This window comes from Abrus precatorius, unplaced genomic scaffold (genome assembly GCF_003935025.1).
Source record: "Abrus precatorius isolate BTA unplaced genomic scaffold, Abrus_2018 Scaffold3, whole genome shotgun sequence".
Taxonomy (NCBI): Eukaryota; Viridiplantae; Streptophyta; class Magnoliopsida; order Fabales; family Fabaceae; genus Abrus; species Abrus precatorius.
In genome coordinates, this window is record NW_020874373.1 from 34,431,215 (window position 1) to 34,450,194 (window position 18,980).

Here is an 18,980-nt window from a genome sequence, read left to right on the forward strand (position 1 = left end):
ATTTAAAAAAAAAAAGAACGCGGGTCATTCTTTAAAAGAACACATACTTGAGGATTAAGCCACTCTTAAAAGAGTATATTCTAATTTAATAAATAAAAGTGATTCGAAGTAATTAATCAAATAAAATTATATATCATTATGAAGAACACACATGGCATTTAATATAAGCACAACAAAAAAGGGATTAAAGCAAGAAATTTGGAGTGGTAATTTTGTATAATATAATGATTTGTTCTGATGGGGAAGAACAAAAGAAAAGGGCCTAAAAACGAGAGACTACAGAAAAGAACAGAACAGTGGTGGGTGGTAGGGAAAGAAGGGAGAGAGCGCCGTCAACCAATGAGAAGGGAAGAGGGAATGGGAGAAACACAACAAAACAAACAGATTTCCCGTTCCACATTTAAAAATGGGACCCACATCATGGTACGACATGTCTCCCAACAGCATGCCATGTCAATACGACACATCAACCATCTCACACTCTGCTTCAATTCCAAGTCGACAACGCATCGTACCATAACCCCATCATCCAATCACAACTCGACAGCACCTTCGTACCCCATTTCCAAACTTTTATTCCCCATTTGTCCTTTTTTCTTTCACATTTATTTTTCAAGCACAAAAATAGAAATAATATCCCCATGCTATGCTATTATTAGACACCCCTCCATTTCTTTTGCTTTCATGTTCTTTTTTTCTCTCTCAATCTTCCTTAAGGTGAATACTCAACACCCACTCTCTCTACTTACTCCCTAGCTAGGGTTTCCTTCTTTATACATCTTTCTTTATATGCACATCTTCGTTCCCCTTTTGTTTCTCTTTTTGGCCTCATTTTTATTGCATATGCTTTCTCAGTATTAGTGGCTACAGAATTTCACACCAAGATGGGAAGGGGTAGGGTTCAGTTGAAGCCGATCGAGAACAAAACAAGTCAACAAGTCACCTTTTCGAAGCGCAGAACGGGACTCCTTAAGAAAGCTAATGAAATCTCTGTGCTCTGTGATGCTCAGGTCGCCTTGATTATGTTCTCCACCAAAGGCAAACTTTTTGAGTACTCCTCTGAACGCAGGTTCGTACTTGTTTCACCCGTGTATATCTATATTTTATATATGCTTTTCGATGTTTTGGATCCACTCTCTTTTCTTTTTGTCATGTATCTATAACTCAAATGGTTAAGGAATTTTTTTATTAGCATCCTAATTTTTAATTAATTTCATGCTGTTAATAATTTAACCGTGTATGTTGTATGTCTTTGTTCTTTGTTTGCTCTCTCTTGTTCTTTCTGATCAGTGCTCTTGATCATGTTCTTTTTTTTTTCTTTTTTTTTTCTGCGTGTGTGTGTGTTAGTGTATTTTTCACCTTACCTCCTAACTGAAATAGCGGTAGCTACTAAGTTTCAACCAATCCAATAGTAACTTGCATTCAGTGGCTCAACTTGCTTGAGTTTTGACCTTTACACAATTGGTTTCCAAGTCAATTTTGTTTTTAAAACTCTATTTTTGGTCTTGTCACATATATTTCACTATCCTACACTTTTCTTTCATCATGTACGTTTATCTCTCACAAGTCATCACAGTGGAAAATTTATTTGATACTCTTTTAAGAGTCTCTACTCTTAATGTATTCGTAGAATATATATATATATATATATATATCACTCACTCACAAAGACATAAATGTTATACATGTCTGTGCCCCCGTGTGTGTTTTATTTAAAATTATTTATAGCTATATATGTGTAGATATGCTATAAATATCAAGTCATTCATTTATACCTTGTAATTTTTCTAAATCTACCCGAAAAATGAATATTACCCTAGAGCTTTGTGTCATTCTGGAAGGGAGTGACACGCTCTCTAGGTTTGTAACCTAGTGAGTGGCTATTTACTTCGATCCAGTGGATAACCAGAGGCCACAACCTAATCAATGACTATTTTTAGTCCAATGTATATGTAACTGTTGGAAGAGGTGACGCAAAACGGTATCTCTTGTTTAAGGATTTTACAAAAGTAGTCACATAGTAACTGAAAAAGGATTCTGAACTTCTGGTTCCAATAGAAAAAGCAAAAACATAGGCATGCGGACACTGGCCGTTCTTCCGTTGAACAATAATCTTATGACACATTTTTGTATGCATCCTTTGGAGAAAGAGAGAGAAAATGATAAATATAAAGAGTAACGTGCTATAAAAGAAACAGAAAATAGAGAATAAAATGTAAAAATTTGGATGTACTTAAAAATGAAAAACTACTGTTATTTTTTTCTACATTATTACTATCAGTTAATTTTAAATATTTAAATGGTCTTTTGAATATGTATTATATTAAGAAGTTAAAAATTAAAATATTCATTAATTTAATATTATAAAAAATAATGGATACTTTAACTTTATAGCTATTTAAAGTATTTTGATTACTATTTTGATTTATCAGTCTTTTACATAACTTATTTGTAAGTTTTCGCTGATATTGGTGACTTCTCTTGATATGTTAAGAATCGAACAAATCTTCTCTCTCTCTCTCTCTCTCTCTCTCTCTCTATAAATTAAAACTCATAAATGATTGCATGACATTTCAATTCTTTAGGTCTCTGACTAATATGATTATTATAATTTTAAATACCCAAGACATAATAAGAAATTAAGATTAACATGCACATTTCTAAACAATATATAACTTTTACAGATAGTGAAATTAATTGAATATAAGTTTATTTTTTCCCACACACTATTAATGAGTTCATGAATACTTTTAACCGCCACTGGGTTAAAATTAAACTTAGCTAATAAAGAGCATACATTCAAAACAACTGAGGAGGATTTGATAGGAGCATAAAATTGTAATTAAATCCATTTAGGTTGTACAGTATATACATAGGGTCCCCAATGACGGTGGTGGAAAAATTAAATTGAAACAAATCATATTAATTTAAAAATTAAGGTAATAAATCAGTTGACTTTTCAGTACGTGTCTTTTATATATAGACGAAGACACTAAACTCTATTCTTGAATTGTTTTTTAACTTTTTATGGTTGGAAGATAATCATGACCAGAGAGATACAATTGATTCTATCCGAGAGATCAATAATCACTTTGAGTTAGATGATTTTTTTTGGGAAATATTTTTTAAATATTTTGTTTGGAGACTCTTGAGGAGCACTTTATGGTGTCCCTGTCTTTTTTTTTTTTTATGATAGATATAATATATGAAAGAAAAAAGAAAGTGTCATATTATAGAGAAGTACGTTAATAATATTTAATATAATGGATTTTTTTTTCCTCAAGTTCCATGATAGATATAAAATTCCCACGCAATCCGATCCTTTAAATTAAATACAAAAACAAACAGAAAACAACTTATTGCTTTTCTTTTCTTCTTTCTTACTTCTCAAATCCCGAAAACAAAACACTGAAATGAAATGGATAGCTTTTGCTTAATTATTATATAATTGAATTACGATGAATGTAGATATTAATTTATTCGAAAATAGTACAATTTGCATAGTGTATTGTACTAGATGTGCATATTTTAATTCTTGTTGCAATTCTAGAGTGGAAGGCATTCTAAATAAAGGTTAATTGAATTATCTCTTTAGCATGTCTAATCATTGCCACTCTCTAAAAATGCACTGAAGGATTGTTTTTCCCACCACTTGATTCTTTTTTCAGGATTAATTAGTCGTTACTCGTTAGATCTTTAAAACTGTTTGTTGATTTAATATCTTATTATTAATTTTATTTTACTTCAAATATCAAAATAATGAATTAACAATCTTGATAATATAGTTTGTCACTAATCCAAATTTTTTAGTCTCTAACGTTCAAATGTTGATTTATTTAAAAATTAAGAACTCAAAAATATTTTGCTCATTTCATAGACTAAGAGAGGTGACTTGTATGTATAGTGAGTGTTTTCTTGTGTGATGAAAGTTTTGACCTTCTAGGAGTTTCTTTAGAATGACTTGTATAATTAATATTTGGGAGATTTAGATTTGGGTTACGCCACACTTAAGTTTTGGGATGTTCTTATCTTTTACCTATTTTTGGTGTTTAGTTCCATGACTTATTCTAAACTTTTATCTTACATTAAAAAATTATCAAATTTTCTATACACGTTGAATTAGAAAAATATTTGGATACATTGTGACCGTGGATTTAATTGTGACTATGGTTTATGTGTGCTATATTCACAGCCTTACAGTATTTACAATTTTACAAATTAATACGATTCCTTTTCAGCATTTTAAGGATATTACTTAGTATTTGTCTAAGATTTGTTGGTTGCCACCGCAATTTCGCAACTCTTGCCTCCGAATACATTTTTGCTGAAAGGGATAAACTTTGGCTTCAATAAAAATTGTCTTGAGAAGCAACATTCTACCATTTGCTGTAAACACAATCTAAGACGAGACAAAAATAATTGTGTGAAATCCATTTAATTAAGGATTAGTGGAGAAAACTTTTCTAACCTAATTTGAAACGCATTAGGGATATCGGATATGAAAACCCTTGGATGAGTTATGCAGAATAACTTGCTTGGCGAAGCCTATATTTCAATCTCTAAAACTTGTGAAAACATTTTATATGTGCATTTTATATTAATCAAAGATTTGCTGATCTATTTTTTGTGAAAATAATTTTTTTTAATTAAAACAAGTAATATCAAACATTAATACCAAACAATGATTGATATTAGCTTAAAGTTCCTAATTTGCCTTTTGTTTCTGCTGTTGAATAAAGATGTATGAACGATTAGAGTGTTTAGTCTACCTCATATCAACTGGGATTAACTTCCTTTTTTCCAAGACCTATACTGAAGCTGTTAATCTTTTATTTCACTCCGAGGATATAAGACATTATTTTAATGTGAGTTAAGAGCACTAATAAGAACTGTACTTGATTGAATGATCTGATTGATTCAACCGTGAATTGGACTAATGGAGAAATTCATCAGACCTATAAGCCAACATCTTGATCATTATCCTTGAATTACTACAATCATTGAAAACCGAACTATATTTTTTAGCTGTTAAATTTAAGTTTGTATTATTTGATAAAAATAAATTCAAAAAAATTATAATTTATAAGTAACGGATTGAAGTAAAATTATTTAGTAAAATTAGTTCCAATTTATTAATTATTAAAAAAATATAATAACAGAATTTAATAAGGAAAGAGTAATTTATATTATGTATTTATATATAATTTGTTTAAGAAAATAAAAATATTGATAGTTATAAATTGAACTTTATTTAAATAATTTTTCAGAAATTTATTTTTTTATTTTATAATTATCAAATATCTCTGCTAACTTATTAATAAAAAAAAAAAACAATAATATCTTATCCCTCACTGCTCTCTAAGAAAAACTCAATTTGAGATTCAAACCATAGATATTGAAGTTAAATACGCATAATCTTATATTATTGAATAAATATTATTTTAATTTAATTCCACAAAAAAATTCCAAAATTGAAATTATTTAATATCATACATCAATAAAATATATTTGAATAAATTTCTGTAATATAAATATTTTTAATTTATGAATTCTATGTTCATTGTTGAACATTTGAACTTAAATTTATTGTTATTTAATTTGATTGTAATATATATCACTTTAACTATAAAGTTATTTATTATTTGTAGTAATAATTATTTTTGGTATATTACAAAGATATTATTAAATTAAAATGATTTTTAAATATAAATTAAAGATATATTATATTATTAAATTTTTAAGATTAATAAATTTAATTAATAAAATTATTGTTATAATAAAATAATAAATATTTATTATATTAATAAATATAACTATTCTAAAAAGATAATGTTTTTATCTTTAGATGAAAGAGTTTGTATGAAGAGAAATGAAGAAATATTTAAGTTAACTTTTTTATTAGATTGGTTGGGCATAACTAACTCTTAAATTTTTATTTAATAAAGAAAAATTGTTTAAAATATTTTGAATAATTATTTGTTTACAAAAACAAGTTCAATTCCTTTTCCTTTGGAATGTCAAACCCTACATCAAGAGGCCAAGTTACTGGCCATATGAAAGAACATGGCATTAATTTCCTAAAGGATAGGAATCTTAGCTCTTATATTATCTTTATGTTTATTTTTAACTGATGCGAGACTTCAAAGACCTAATTAATTTTTCAACATTTCCACCTCATCTGTGTGTCACCATTTCCCTCGATTGAAAGCTTTTTTGAGCATAAACGAAAGCTTTAACCATGCACAAAACTTTTTAACATTTTATAATTTCTATAATTTTTATGAACTAATAATTGTAAGTATAAAATTATTCATGTGTCTTCAACTAATAACAGCATAAGCTTTTGAGATAGAATATCAAACGATTTAGAGTTTGATTCTTGTTGTTTCGGTTTGTTGAATTTTAACACAAGCCAAGTGAGCTAGCAAATTATCCATGCTACAATAGGACTCTTGCATAAAGGAATATATTAGAGATATGATATAAAATTACTTGTATAGTTTTACTTAATAATTTAAGATTTTGGGGTATATAGATAATATTCACCTAATAGGGGAGAGTTTGTTGTTAATATTTTTTATGATAAATAATTCGTATCTAGGTCGTTCAACAGTATTCTTTTAGTACTTTTACTTCTGGGGTGCTGGAGTTCGATTATAAAACTCACGTGACTACACTTTTCTGAATTAGTATAAATTTTAGCAATGTAATATTCTGTATTATTTTATTAAATAAAATTTAAGTACGATATCTTAAGGGTTTTTTTTATCTTATTTATTATTAAAACCAAACATTTATTTTGATATTTTATATTAATTTCAAATGTCTATACTTATAAAGTAAATTATTAAAAAAATCTCAGGTTTAAGAATTTATATGTACAAAAAATTTTACGTAGTATACTCACCTATCGTATTTACGTGCACAACCTGAATTGAATTTGAATTAAATCGGATGGAAAAAAACTATTTTAAAAAATCTAATTTTAATTAAAAGAATAATGCCTAAAGCTGGTAAGAAAATCTTGTCTTATCTTATATTCCGTGTTCAATAGCTAAAATGATTTATAGTTTCTTTGGAACTTGTAAGTGTCATATATACCCTTTTGTTTGAAAATTGCTATAGGTTCCCATTGAAAAAATATTTCTGACAAAATCATAACCATATATTTACTAATAAATTCTCAAATTATTTTTTTAAAATAACTTTAGGAGCTGATTAGACTTGCTTTTGCCATATAGTTTGGTCACTTAGTTGTGATACTTATATTGGAATCTGAGTTAGCAAATTCTTTTCCTAGAGTAAATCTAGTTGCACCGTGTTATCTCCATTAACACTAGGCAGGATTCTCCATCTTAGGCTCTAATTATTACCATATATATATATATATATATATATATATATATATTTCTGAGTTTTTTTTTGTAAAATTAAGTATTAACATGATCGCAATTTAAGAGAATAAAATAGGTATTTATTCAAATTAAAATTAACATATAAAATTAATATTTTAAAAAATAGAAATATGCTGAACACAATTAAGTTTACAGAAATCTTCAAACAAAAATTAATGACATTTGAAAATCTATTCACGTCATGAACACAAAATCCACTTCTCATGACATTAAAAAAGTAAGGAAGTTAAAACGTAGTGACACTCCACCTCATATAACTTGCAATTAAAAGTGGTTTGTGGTATGTAGAAATTTGTGTTTAAGATATCCTTCAGATGCTTGGCATACATACATTTTTATTTACTTGCAGTGAATAGTAACATTCCTCCGTGTTTCTTATCAGTTGTGTCTTGTCTTTTCTAAGATAACCTGCAAGTTAATACTTAATGCTTCCTTTCATATTACAAATAGAGTGATATCTAAGGTATGATAGTCATATCATTGGTGTTTGCTGATCAAGGCAGCATGGAGTTAGTATCTATAGTAAACTTGCCTACCTTATATGCTGATGGTTTTTATCAGAGAAATTCTGATTAAGTAATCATAATTTTTATTGTTAATCAGTTTATAATTTGATATTTTTTTAATTTATTAATTTGAGATTTTATCATAATTAGTTTGGATAGGAATATTCCTATCGGAATTTATAATCCGTTTGGTTTGTACTTTTATTTTATTAGTTTTGTGCAGAGGTGTGGGAAAACCTCAATTTTGGGGCAGAAATTAAAAAACCTGTAACAAACCTCATCGTTAGAATCTTCATAGATTCGTAGCTATAAGTTCAAATACTACAACTATTTGTAGCAAAGTTTGGCAAGTACCATGAGAATCTCCGAGAATTCATGGGTCTTCACCTTTTATGTTTGAAAACAACTTTTTTTTTTTCATTTTTCTCTTAGATTCTTCTCACGTCTACTCTTTTATTTTATCTTTTATTATTATTATTATTATTATTATTTATCGTATTTTTATTTATTTATTCTTCTTCCTAACTCTCAATTTCTTTTACTCCTTTCATACCCACCATGGACGTGACCCACCGTACTAGTACTTAAGTTATTCTATTTGTTTATTATTTTTTTTCACTTTGACTTGTGGAACAGCATGGAAGACATCCTGGAACGGTATGAGAGACATACCCATACAGAACTTGGTGAAGCTAACAATGAACCACAGGTACCAAATGTTCTTTGATGAATAATTTCCATTGACAAACTATAACCAGTTTCCTAATACTTAAGTCACTACGTAGCTATTTATCCTTCTATATATGTTTTCTTCCTTCATATATACATTTACATTGCGCTCATAGGGAGGTGGTAGGGGTACTGCAGAAACTATAGGTTTATGCAATTCGCATGCAGGCTATGCATATTAATTCAAGAAGGAATGTGATAAAAAGAGAGGTAAAAATGTTATATCAAAGCTAGAGAGGTATTGTAAATGCTCGAAAGATATAATTAAAAAGTTTTACCACTGATTAGCAAAACTCTTATGATGAGGACAATAAGGGAATAATAACTACAATCTCCATATAACAACTAAATACATGTTTAAAATCCTGCATTGTAATAAACAAAAAAAAAAGATTTAATCAACTTCACATAATTCCTCTCTAAAAGGCATTTTCATGTAGAGAGAGGAAAAAATTAGACAAAGATATTGTGGTACAGTTACTAATACTATTATGTTAACCTTTGAAACCGAAATTGCAGCGGCATCAGCTACATTTTCTTCAAACAAAAAATTCTAATTACAATGCAACCACAATTGAAAATTATGGTAGGAACCATAATTGTGAGGTCAATATACTAGTATAAAAGGTTTTTAGCTGTGAGATACTAGATTCTACATGGTTTTAGGTTCAAGAATTTTTGGCAACATCTTTCAATTTACATGACAACATAGTATGATCTTTATTTTATATAAAAATGCTAATGATACTCTATAACACGCATTTTTTAAGACACTTTTAGGTATTAAATTAAATTTATTAAAAATTATTAATAAGACTTACATAATTTTTTAAAATTTTTAATAAATTCATGATATAATAAAAGAATATATTTAAAGCAGTGCATGTGTTAAGAGTTCGATATTAGCACTCCTATTTTTCCATCAACACTAACCTCTCGTAAATTCTTATATTAAGAGAAGGTAGTTAACACTTAGTTTTTTTGAATTCTTATATTTACAGAAGGTGTGACGTAAGGCAAAAAATTATTAAAAAAAATAGTGTAATAGCCTTAAATTTCAAGAGTGTGACAATAATTTATATATATATAAGTTATAGTCAACTCCTAGTTCCATACTTGACAGTAATCAGGGTAGTGGTACCCAACTATGATAAAAATAAGAAAACTGAGAACACCACCATTTAGCGAAGTTCCCTTGTCGTACATATAAATGAAAGTGACTATGAATCTTCTTTCCACGTAAGTCACATCAGTAGTAATTGAAGATCATTTGATATTGTAGGGTAACTGGTCTTTCGAATATATCAAGCTCACCGCTAAAGTTGAAGTCATAGAGAGGAACGTAAGGTACTTTGTTTAGATTTATAGTAAGATGCACAACTACTTTCAGTTGGAGGATCTTTTAAAATTTCTCCATGTCCATGACACACGATCCCACACACTCGATGAATCTGGCCACCCTTTTGCTTTCTTCATTTTTTTGCGACGAACCACATTTGAAAGTAATAAACTTTTTTTTTTCCAAAGATTGTTTCGATTTTCAAAACCAAATAAATGAAATGCTAACAAAAGAAAATGATACCAAATCTATTTGTTAAAGCTGCTTTTTGTTTTTGCTTTTTAACTTTTTATGGGCACAACTCATTGGTGTCAAACAGTAGTTATTTCTGTTCACAATTTTTATACGTTTATATTATATTTTATCACATCAATTGCTTTATTTCTCCCTTTACTGTAAAAAGTATAGAAATAACATCAATCTTTGTCAAATGGCATTTACGTGATTATATGATATTCAATATAGGAACTTCTTGGGAAATGACTTGGATCCCTTGACTCTCAAAGAGCTTCAGAGTTTGGAGCAGCAACTTGACACATCTCTGAAGCGCATCCGAACAAGAAAGGTGAAGACTGAAGAGTGCTTATTTAATTTACAAAAGATAAAAACGATAAAAGAGAATAAATGTAATATTTAAATTAAAGATTGAAGCAAATAACATGTTTTTCCAATCTTCAACTGACGTCTGATCAAGTTGATTTTTGCAGAACCAAGTTATGAATCAATCCATCTCAGAGCTGCACAAAAGGGTAAGATGTGTTTTGCATTGAGAGTGATATTGAACATTGACTAGATTGCATGGGTTGTGAAATGAGATGCTAATTAATAAAGGACATTCAATAACACACTAAAATTCTCAAATAACAGAATGTCTATGATACTCAGGTTTGAAACTGGATTTCATGTGCATTGATAAGGAAACGTTAAAGAAAAGTAGAATAGATAAAAAAAAACTAATATAATTTGTGTGTCCCTCAGAAAGAAGCAAATATAATGACATTACATGAAGTAATCTTGAATGTAGTCATTGTTTCTGGAATATTCTTATTTATTTCTTTAATTTTTTAGTTAGTAGAGTCTATTAAATTAAATTTCTGCTTGTGAAGTGAAATTAGCGTTGTTATGAATGGTAGAAGGATTCTGCATATAAACATTTGGGATTTACAAAGATGAATATTTTGTTGTGGATGACCTAACAGGCTAGGACATTGCAAGAGCAAAACAGCAAGTTAGCAAAGGTAGAAGCCATATATTCCTCTACCCAACATTTCAATCTAAATATTACAGACAAAAATGGAATAATAATCTTTCTTTTATTACATTTATGACTAGATGAAGGAGAAAGTGAAGACACAGACCGAACGTCCACACAGCTGCCCAGAAACCCTAGGCCAAAGTGCAGCCACCCTCAATTTATCTTCTCCAGAGCTACTACCATCACAAAGACTTGTTCCATCTCTAACTCTCAGGTACTTGTTATCTTGCTTCTCTCTTCCAAGCAGGTATTATTATAGTGAAAGAACATCTTTCTTTTTCAAACCCTAGAATGTAGATTCTAGCTATAGATGATGAAAAATCAGTTTTTGTTTTTAAACATTAAGAATTCAGACCCTACGCTATATTGTATATAATTATCTTTCTTTTTTAATTTTTTTTATACACTCATCTCAAAAAATACTCCTCAAAATTAAAAGGAACACCGGGAAAATATCCCACTTTTAACATGTACCAAAAAAAAAATCATTTTTCATGAAAAATATAGTTGAAACAATAAAGGGATACCATAATGTCAACCTAAGCAATAAAAAGCGTTTGACGTACCAGATTGGTTGACATGACAAAAGTGTGAAAATGATGCAGTGGGACTTTACAAGGAAGAGTATCTCTGGAAGAAACAGGTGAAGCTCAAACAGCTCCTAGTGGCAATGCTATCATCCCACCATGGATGCTACATATATGACTAAATTGGCTGAAATAATTCTGTCAAGTATGTGACATATGATAAACGTTAAGGCTCAACTATATATGTTAGAATAGCTATCTCCTGGGCTTAATGACTGCTCAAACTTCTTGCATGGGCTATGCCCTTCATTTTGAAATATATAGAAATGCAATATCCGCTATTAAGCAGTTATATCAACAAATGGTTTATGGTCCGTGGAAGTTAAATTAGAAATCTCCAAAGAAAACAGTTAGCCCACAGAAATAGATGTTACTTGATGGGTACCCGGGAGTTTTCCCCATAATGCTTATCCTTTTTTCTGCGGGTTAAAAGGGCAGTTATAAAGTTTAATTTTTAATTGGGACAAATCAATGATTCAATCGAATTTGAAAAGGTTTAACATAGGATCCAAGCGGCAAGATTTTTTTCGTATTGATCAATTTTCTCTCGTAAGTAAAACCTCTAACCATAATGAAAATAAATACAAAAGGGAAATTACTGGATAAAAAAGATACCTTTGAAAAAACTCCTTGATCATATTGCAGTATTTGTTTCCCTCATTAAGATTTACTATTCTCTGTTGAATTAGATGATTTTAAATTATTATATTAAATTAATCGAAATTAGTTAAATCCCACCAGAAAGTCTGATCCGATAGATCAAAGGCCACTGATATGATGTTCGAGGATGGAATTTTGGTTACAGAAAGCTTAAAATTGATAGTTGTATTATTGTACTTTAAAAAGCTGTAATTACTCAGATTAGTAGAAGATAAAAGTAGGAACTGATCTACAGTAGCTATGTATAAGAGAAGCTAATTAATGTTCATTCAGGAAGTTTGGAATATTCCCTTTACATGAGTTTGCTATCAGTTGATTCAATAGGGACAAATTCATTGTCTATTTAATAAGTGATTGCTTTCGAGTCTACAGCATATGATTGCTTTTATTCAAATAATAATGGCGTTCCAGTTATGAATACATGTATTAAATTAAATGAATATACATAAACAATTACTGATGCTAACTTTATATGCTTCGTCAAATTTTACTGTTCATTTCTTCCTTTTGATCAAGAGCTCCACCAGCAAGCATATACTCTCTGCCATGAATTTGTTGCCATAACATTAGCATTTGATTCAATTGAGAAGACAAGCAAAAAATATGAAAGATACATAAACGAAAGGTAGGTTTCATCGTAACAGTGCAACAAAAATAAAAAAATAAATAAAAGAATGTTTTAAAAACATTGATTAGAAGCCTCAACTCAATGCAAGAAATATGCCCACCATCAACTTTTAGGCTCTTCCACGAACACCTATTGTTTTCCCTTTTGCCAATTAATTATAGAATGTTGACACTACTCATCTTTTCCACATCCCAATAAAATTAATGACACTCTAATTGAGTTGCAGTTTATATAAAAATCAAACCTATGCCGCATAATACCTGAGTCTTCCGCAGAGGCGTGCTAAAGCATCTGATCCAGTTCTATATGCAACATCCTCAACCTTAGCAGCATTAGATAAAGTCATACTATCTGCAAGCACAAACTCACATAATTCCTTTAACGAACAAGCATCAGTTAACACAGCTGAATGACCACCACCAGCAGCTAGTTTCCGAACCTCACCAACACACCTGCAATTTAGAAATGTTAACATGAAAACTTATGCAATCATGAAGAAGTTACTTGAGCTACAAATACATACCAGTCAACCGGTGATGGATACCAAGCATATGTAGATTTCTCATTGGCTGCCTGGCCATAACTATTGTAACCCCAACCATGTATTCGACCATCACTCATAGAGATAAGAGTGTGAGAATGTCCACATGCAACAAGTTGCACACCTTTGGGAACAACTAAAACTGGAATGTTTCGGAAAAATGTCTGAGAGTCATTCGCAACACATGAAAACAATCCAGTTTGGGGGCCAAGACCTAGCTGCCCAGACTGACCGCCACCCCAAGCATAAAGTGCTCCTCCCTGAGTTACAGCACATGTGTGTACACCACCGCACGCCACGTCTTTTATGACAATACCATCAAGGGTAACCACCCTCCTTGGGATTAACTCTTTCTCCCCATACTGGAGTGAAGAATGCCCAAGCTGGCCCATACTTCCCAACCCCCAAGTGTAACTGCAAAATTCAAGGAAATATAACAAGTGATGAAGTATTATCCACAAGCAGCTAAATTTAATAACTAACAATTGACAATACTGCCTATGAATCCCCAATTATATATACAACCAGAACAAAATCCATGTATCAAATGACCAAAGGAACTTATTGAAGATTGATGATCTTCTGTGATTATAACATATACCAACTAGAAGAGATGAGAAGGGAAAGAAAAGAACCTAAGTCTTAAAAAATTCCATCAGGGAAAATTTTACCGATATAAAATTGGAATGCAAAAGAAAATTTATATATATTTAGAATAGAACACATCTTGCATTTAAAACCACCCCCCTACCTCCCAACCACATAACCATCCTAATTAAATTCCTAGGTTTACTATTGCTGATGTGAAGATTGGAAGGAGCATGATCAATAAAGAAAAACAAACCCCCATTAAACATTCAAATAATGGTCACAATTATACAGTTCTGAAGAACAGATGTAAATTAAGCAACAGTCCTCGCCAAGGTCATGATTTGGAGGTAAAGGCATACGATAACACCCTAAAAAGTTGTAAATTACATGGTTCAAAAGACAAAATGAGGTCCCAAGCATGTCAAGATCAAAAGATCTTTGTTGATTTGTTTCAAAAGTGGTCAGAACATTTGGTTTTGCCTTTAAATTAGTCAAAAAGGGAAGAAGCTTGAGGTCAATATGTCCCAAATAAAACAAAATATTAAACTCCACTCCCATAACATGTGTATATTCTTTTGTATGACTATTACTAACACAAAATAGCTACTTCAGGGTGGGGGTATCACTGAAACAAACTATAACTATTTAGGAATTATGATGCATGCACAAATGTTAAGCTCAAAGATTTCAACAATTATGTAACAAGTATAATGATCATATTCATATAAGCATCATTCTGCAATGAAGTTATGCCCATTAAAAGAATCTTAGCAAAAAATTGCAGGTCAATGGAATGACAGACCTTGCTACAAACATTTTCAAACAAAACCTCGATAAAACTTGGGACGACACTTAAAATAAACTATAACACAGTTGGCTCCAGGTATGTATAACTACAGTCAACTAATGTTTTTTATAGTATAACCAAGCCAAGGGAATAGAAACTTGCATAATAGATGCAGCATTTCCATTGCATCTTGTCTCCTGATGTGAGATTCCCTAATGTGTCATGCGGAAAACCACATTTCTCATGCTTAAATTTATAACTATCTCCATCTAGAAAGTCCTTCAAATCACTTACACCTCGCACTTATCAGAAATGGCTGCTGTGTGGTACTCCCCGCATGACACTTTGGTAATCTTCACAAGCTCGGGGGCTTCATCAAGGAACTTAGCATAAGAACTTATAATCCGAGCCCCCTGTAGTCCTTCACAAGTAACCCCTCGGCCAAGTTGACCATATTCATTGTAGCCTGATTTAAGAAAACAGTGAGAAAACCCTTATTAGTAGGTGGCAAGAAACCCACTTTGTAATCACTCAAGTTTACTTTCCTACATTCAATACTCTGCAAATTTATAAGCCTCCAACCATTTCAATCCATGAAGGCAATCACTGACATAAAATTTGCAAATCATATGTAAATAATATATTTAAAAAGAAAACAATACATAAAGAAGGCAATAACTGAATTACCCCAAGCTTGTAGTAAGCCTTCCTCAGACAAAGCAACCACATGAACAGCTCCACAAGACACTTCATGAATAATCTGCAAGTGTGATCATATGAATGAAGGGAAAACAGAACGTAAGCAAAAACAGACAGTGTAAAAGAATCCTATTCTACCATTTTAGAATTCTACCCCCCTGAGAAAAAAAAAGGAAGAGAAGCTATACTACTACTTTGCATTTAATAAATGAAATTAAACTTCAGAAGAATGGATTGATTCATATATCATAAACCTAAGCAGCAAGGCTACAAACAAGAAATCAGGCAAAAAGAAACATTATGAAACAAATATACAGAAACAATTGCATGGACCAAAGGAATAGATTTTATTCATAGTGGAAAAAAGACATTAAGCATGTTACACTAAGTTGAGATGTAAGATAAATCAAGACAGTAATTCAGTATGTGCTCAAACATATATACTTACTGTATTAGGTTTGAAGGCCCCCCAAAACAACCTAGGGAGATTCGATCCCTGGAAAATAAACAATAAATTGAAGAAGAAACAGGTGAAGGAAAGTTTATGACATATTAAGAACATTGTTTTAACTCTCTGAAAGGTATTACCTGATTTTGCCCCCACACCCATAGCCTTCTAGTGGAGACGGTACCATCATTTTCACGAGGTTCTGCAATGCAAGCAGAACACTGTGCTCCACAGGATACAGATTTTACAAATTCTGACTCTAATTGCTTTACTTTTTTTGGATGTTTCCTTCGTTCCTCAGTTCCATCACCCAATTGACCAAAGTCATTAGCCCCTAGGATATTGGGTATGTGCACGAGTCTTAGATACTTAGCACAATTATGTTTCCTAACAACTTGAATATGAGCTATTAATAATAACAAACAATTGGAATTCTACATTAAAAAGACAAAAAAAATCCTCTAAAGTTAATACATTCATATGCAAATTGTCTCCTATTATTAATTATTAATAAATTATCATATGAAATTAATTCCAATTTGTAACAAGGAAAAGAATTGCAGAGCAAACATGGTCATGCTTACACAAACCATGTCCCATATTTTAAGTGTATCAAAAGGTTAGATGTTTGTCCTAGAATGCTGAAGCCAGTTCCTGCTAGCACTATCAGGGAGAATGTGTCTCCCTCCCAAATTTAAACCTACACTTATGGTTCTTCTATTTTTAAAACTAACAAAAAAAACAACCCAAGGTTTGAGTTTTCACATAACAGAAAGCCTCATGGGTAACTGTTTGCATTAACAAATTGGAATAACTTGGCAGTTTTTACTCTCTCATTAACAAATATATGTCAATTGGCAATCGTGTTTATTATATATAACAAAAAAAGGAGGTATTAGGGACTTCTGAACACAGGAATGAAAGTGTACATTTAAACTTGGGAAGGGACGTCTCATGAACCTAGCTCACATGCTTGGAACATCTCTTTTGCCCCCTCTCCCTCCCTAGCTTCCTCGTGCGGATCACATAGGAATCGTTCATGGCAGAGCTACCCTTATGCCCTTGCAGGATCTAGGGAGGGAAGGTACAAATAATTCACAATGAATTTATTTGTGGCAAATGCTAAAGTGGAAATTTTTATTAAAAAGTGTTATTAATGCACTTCCACTGTGATTTCCTATGCATCCCCAAAACAAGATTCTTTAATCAATCTACTAAGGGCACTGATTAGCAAAATCCTTTATTTATTTGATATCCCTTTTAGTACCTAATAAATAACACAAGTTCGGAATTACAATCATGGGAATAACAGTTCCAACACTATACAATACAGTAATTGGATGAATGCATGAACAATGAGTAAAAAGTGCAAACCCCAAGTAAAGAGTGAGCCATCAGAGGCTGTTGCTGCCGTATGTTCCCGACCACAGGCAACATCGAACCAGCGCGCATTGATGCCTGCTGGACTTCCAAACAGCTCAGGAGGAAGCTGTTTTGGAATCCTCAATTGATCCTCTTTCCCCTTTCTCCCTGTCTGCCCTGATTGATTGTACCCCCACACATAAATGGCACTTTTCCTTGCCACACTCACAGGTCGAATTGTCCCCAAAATCGCATCAATATCCATACTGTTTTTAGTTTCTTCACCTTAAGATGCAAAGACCAATAACTGCAATTTGTAGATTGCAACCAATGATACACAAGAACAACAACAACAACAACAAGAATAACAAACAACAAGAAGTACTAATACATGGAAACAAAGGGTAATGAAAAAATGAAACCCCACAAGAACACTTCAATGTCTAATTAAACCAATACAAAGAATGAAACCCAATTTTGACTCTGCTCTTTACATAATCCTGCTTTCCATAAAATTGGACTGGAAATGGAAAAAACAAAGACAGCAGCAAAATTGACTCTTTCCTAATGAAATATCGTAATTAATAGAAAAATTAGAAAGGAGCTAAAAAGATAACATTTACAAGAAAGAAAGTTGAAACATTGGGAAATGGAAAAAAAGGTGCGGAGTAAGATTGAGAATTAATTAATTGGAAATGTGATGGTTGAATGAACGAACGAAGCAGAGAGAAAGAAGGGTAACATACATACCCGAAAAGGAATGAGTGAGAATGAGAAGGGAAAAGAATGGAAAATGGTAAACGGAGACACAAGTGGTGGACTCAGAGGCAGGGGCGGGTATCTATTGCTTTCTTAAACACCCTCTCAACTTCGGAATTTTCTAGACTACATAACTCCTTTTATACATCCATTTTTAATAAAAAAATTATTATATGTAAAATTTTATTTACATAAAGTAAAACAATCGTTTATAAATAAACTTCAACAAAATATATTTTACATGCTAACTATTGAAGTTTTAATTTATATATTTAAGATATTAATTATATGTTGTATTGTGTTTTGTCGATAATTTATATTTTTATGTCAATATCACAATTATATAATAATGAAAAATGAAGTTGAAAATAATTGCATGCATGTAAAGGTCAAATTATAGGTGTATATATGCAAGATGAAACAAATTCTGATGTATAGAATTAAAAATATTTATTTATTTAAAGTAAATTTTTTTTTCATCCAACCACATCCCATGGAAGATTCAACTTTCACAGAATTATATTGTAGTGTGGTATTTTGCATGCTTAGAAAGTAAGATTGCTTCCTGTAATAGTTTAATAATTAATTTTTTATTTTAGATTTTTTTAAGTATTTTAAAATTTAAAAGTTTTAATTGAAAGAAAAATATATTCATTTCATAATTATAACTATTT

The 18,980-nt window shown here is 30.9% G+C and overlaps 2 protein-coding genes across 5 annotated transcripts; one reads left to right on the top strand and one right to left on the bottom strand.

The window, feature by feature from the left end:
• Nucleotides 1-884: 884 nt before the first annotated feature.
• LOC113863813 (truncated transcription factor CAULIFLOWER A-like) lies at nucleotides 885-11,949 on the top strand. The gene is made up of 7 exons (XM_027497534.1): nucleotides 885-1,069; nucleotides 8,558-8,630; nucleotides 9,933-9,997; nucleotides 10,455-10,554; nucleotides 10,697-10,738; nucleotides 11,322-11,458; nucleotides 11,850-11,949. The coding sequence occupies exons 1-7, from the start codon at nucleotides 885-887 to the stop codon at nucleotides 11,947-11,949; spliced, it is 702 nt and encodes a 233-aa protein (XP_027353335.1).
• A 784-nt stretch (nucleotides 11,950-12,733) lies between these two features.
• Nucleotides 12,734-18,419, bottom strand: LOC113861743 (ultraviolet-B receptor UVR8). 4 transcript variants are annotated; one of them, XM_027494754.1, is made up of 9 exons: nucleotides 18,298-18,419; nucleotides 17,560-17,854; nucleotides 16,326-16,519; nucleotides 16,186-16,233; nucleotides 15,726-15,798; nucleotides 15,333-15,504; nucleotides 13,643-14,074; nucleotides 13,380-13,571; nucleotides 12,734-13,032 (listed from the first exon to the last, which is right to left on the bottom strand). In XM_027494754.1, exons 2-9 carry the CDS (start codon nucleotides 17,810-17,812, stop codon nucleotides 12,972-12,974), a joined length of 1,425 nt encoding a protein of 474 aa, XP_027350555.1. In that variant the 5' UTR covers nucleotides 17,813-17,854; nucleotides 18,298-18,419; the 3' UTR covers nucleotides 12,734-12,971. The 4 variants fall into 4 exon arrangements, 3 of the variants coding, with proteins under 3 accessions (XP_027350555.1, XP_027350557.1, XP_027350556.1); XM_027494756.1 differs by having other exon boundaries at nucleotides 12,805-13,032; nucleotides 18,294-18,357; XR_003504327.1 differs by having other exon boundaries at nucleotides 12,992-13,032; nucleotides 13,380-13,470; nucleotides 18,298-18,395.
• Nucleotides 18,420-18,980: the final 561 nt, after the last annotated feature.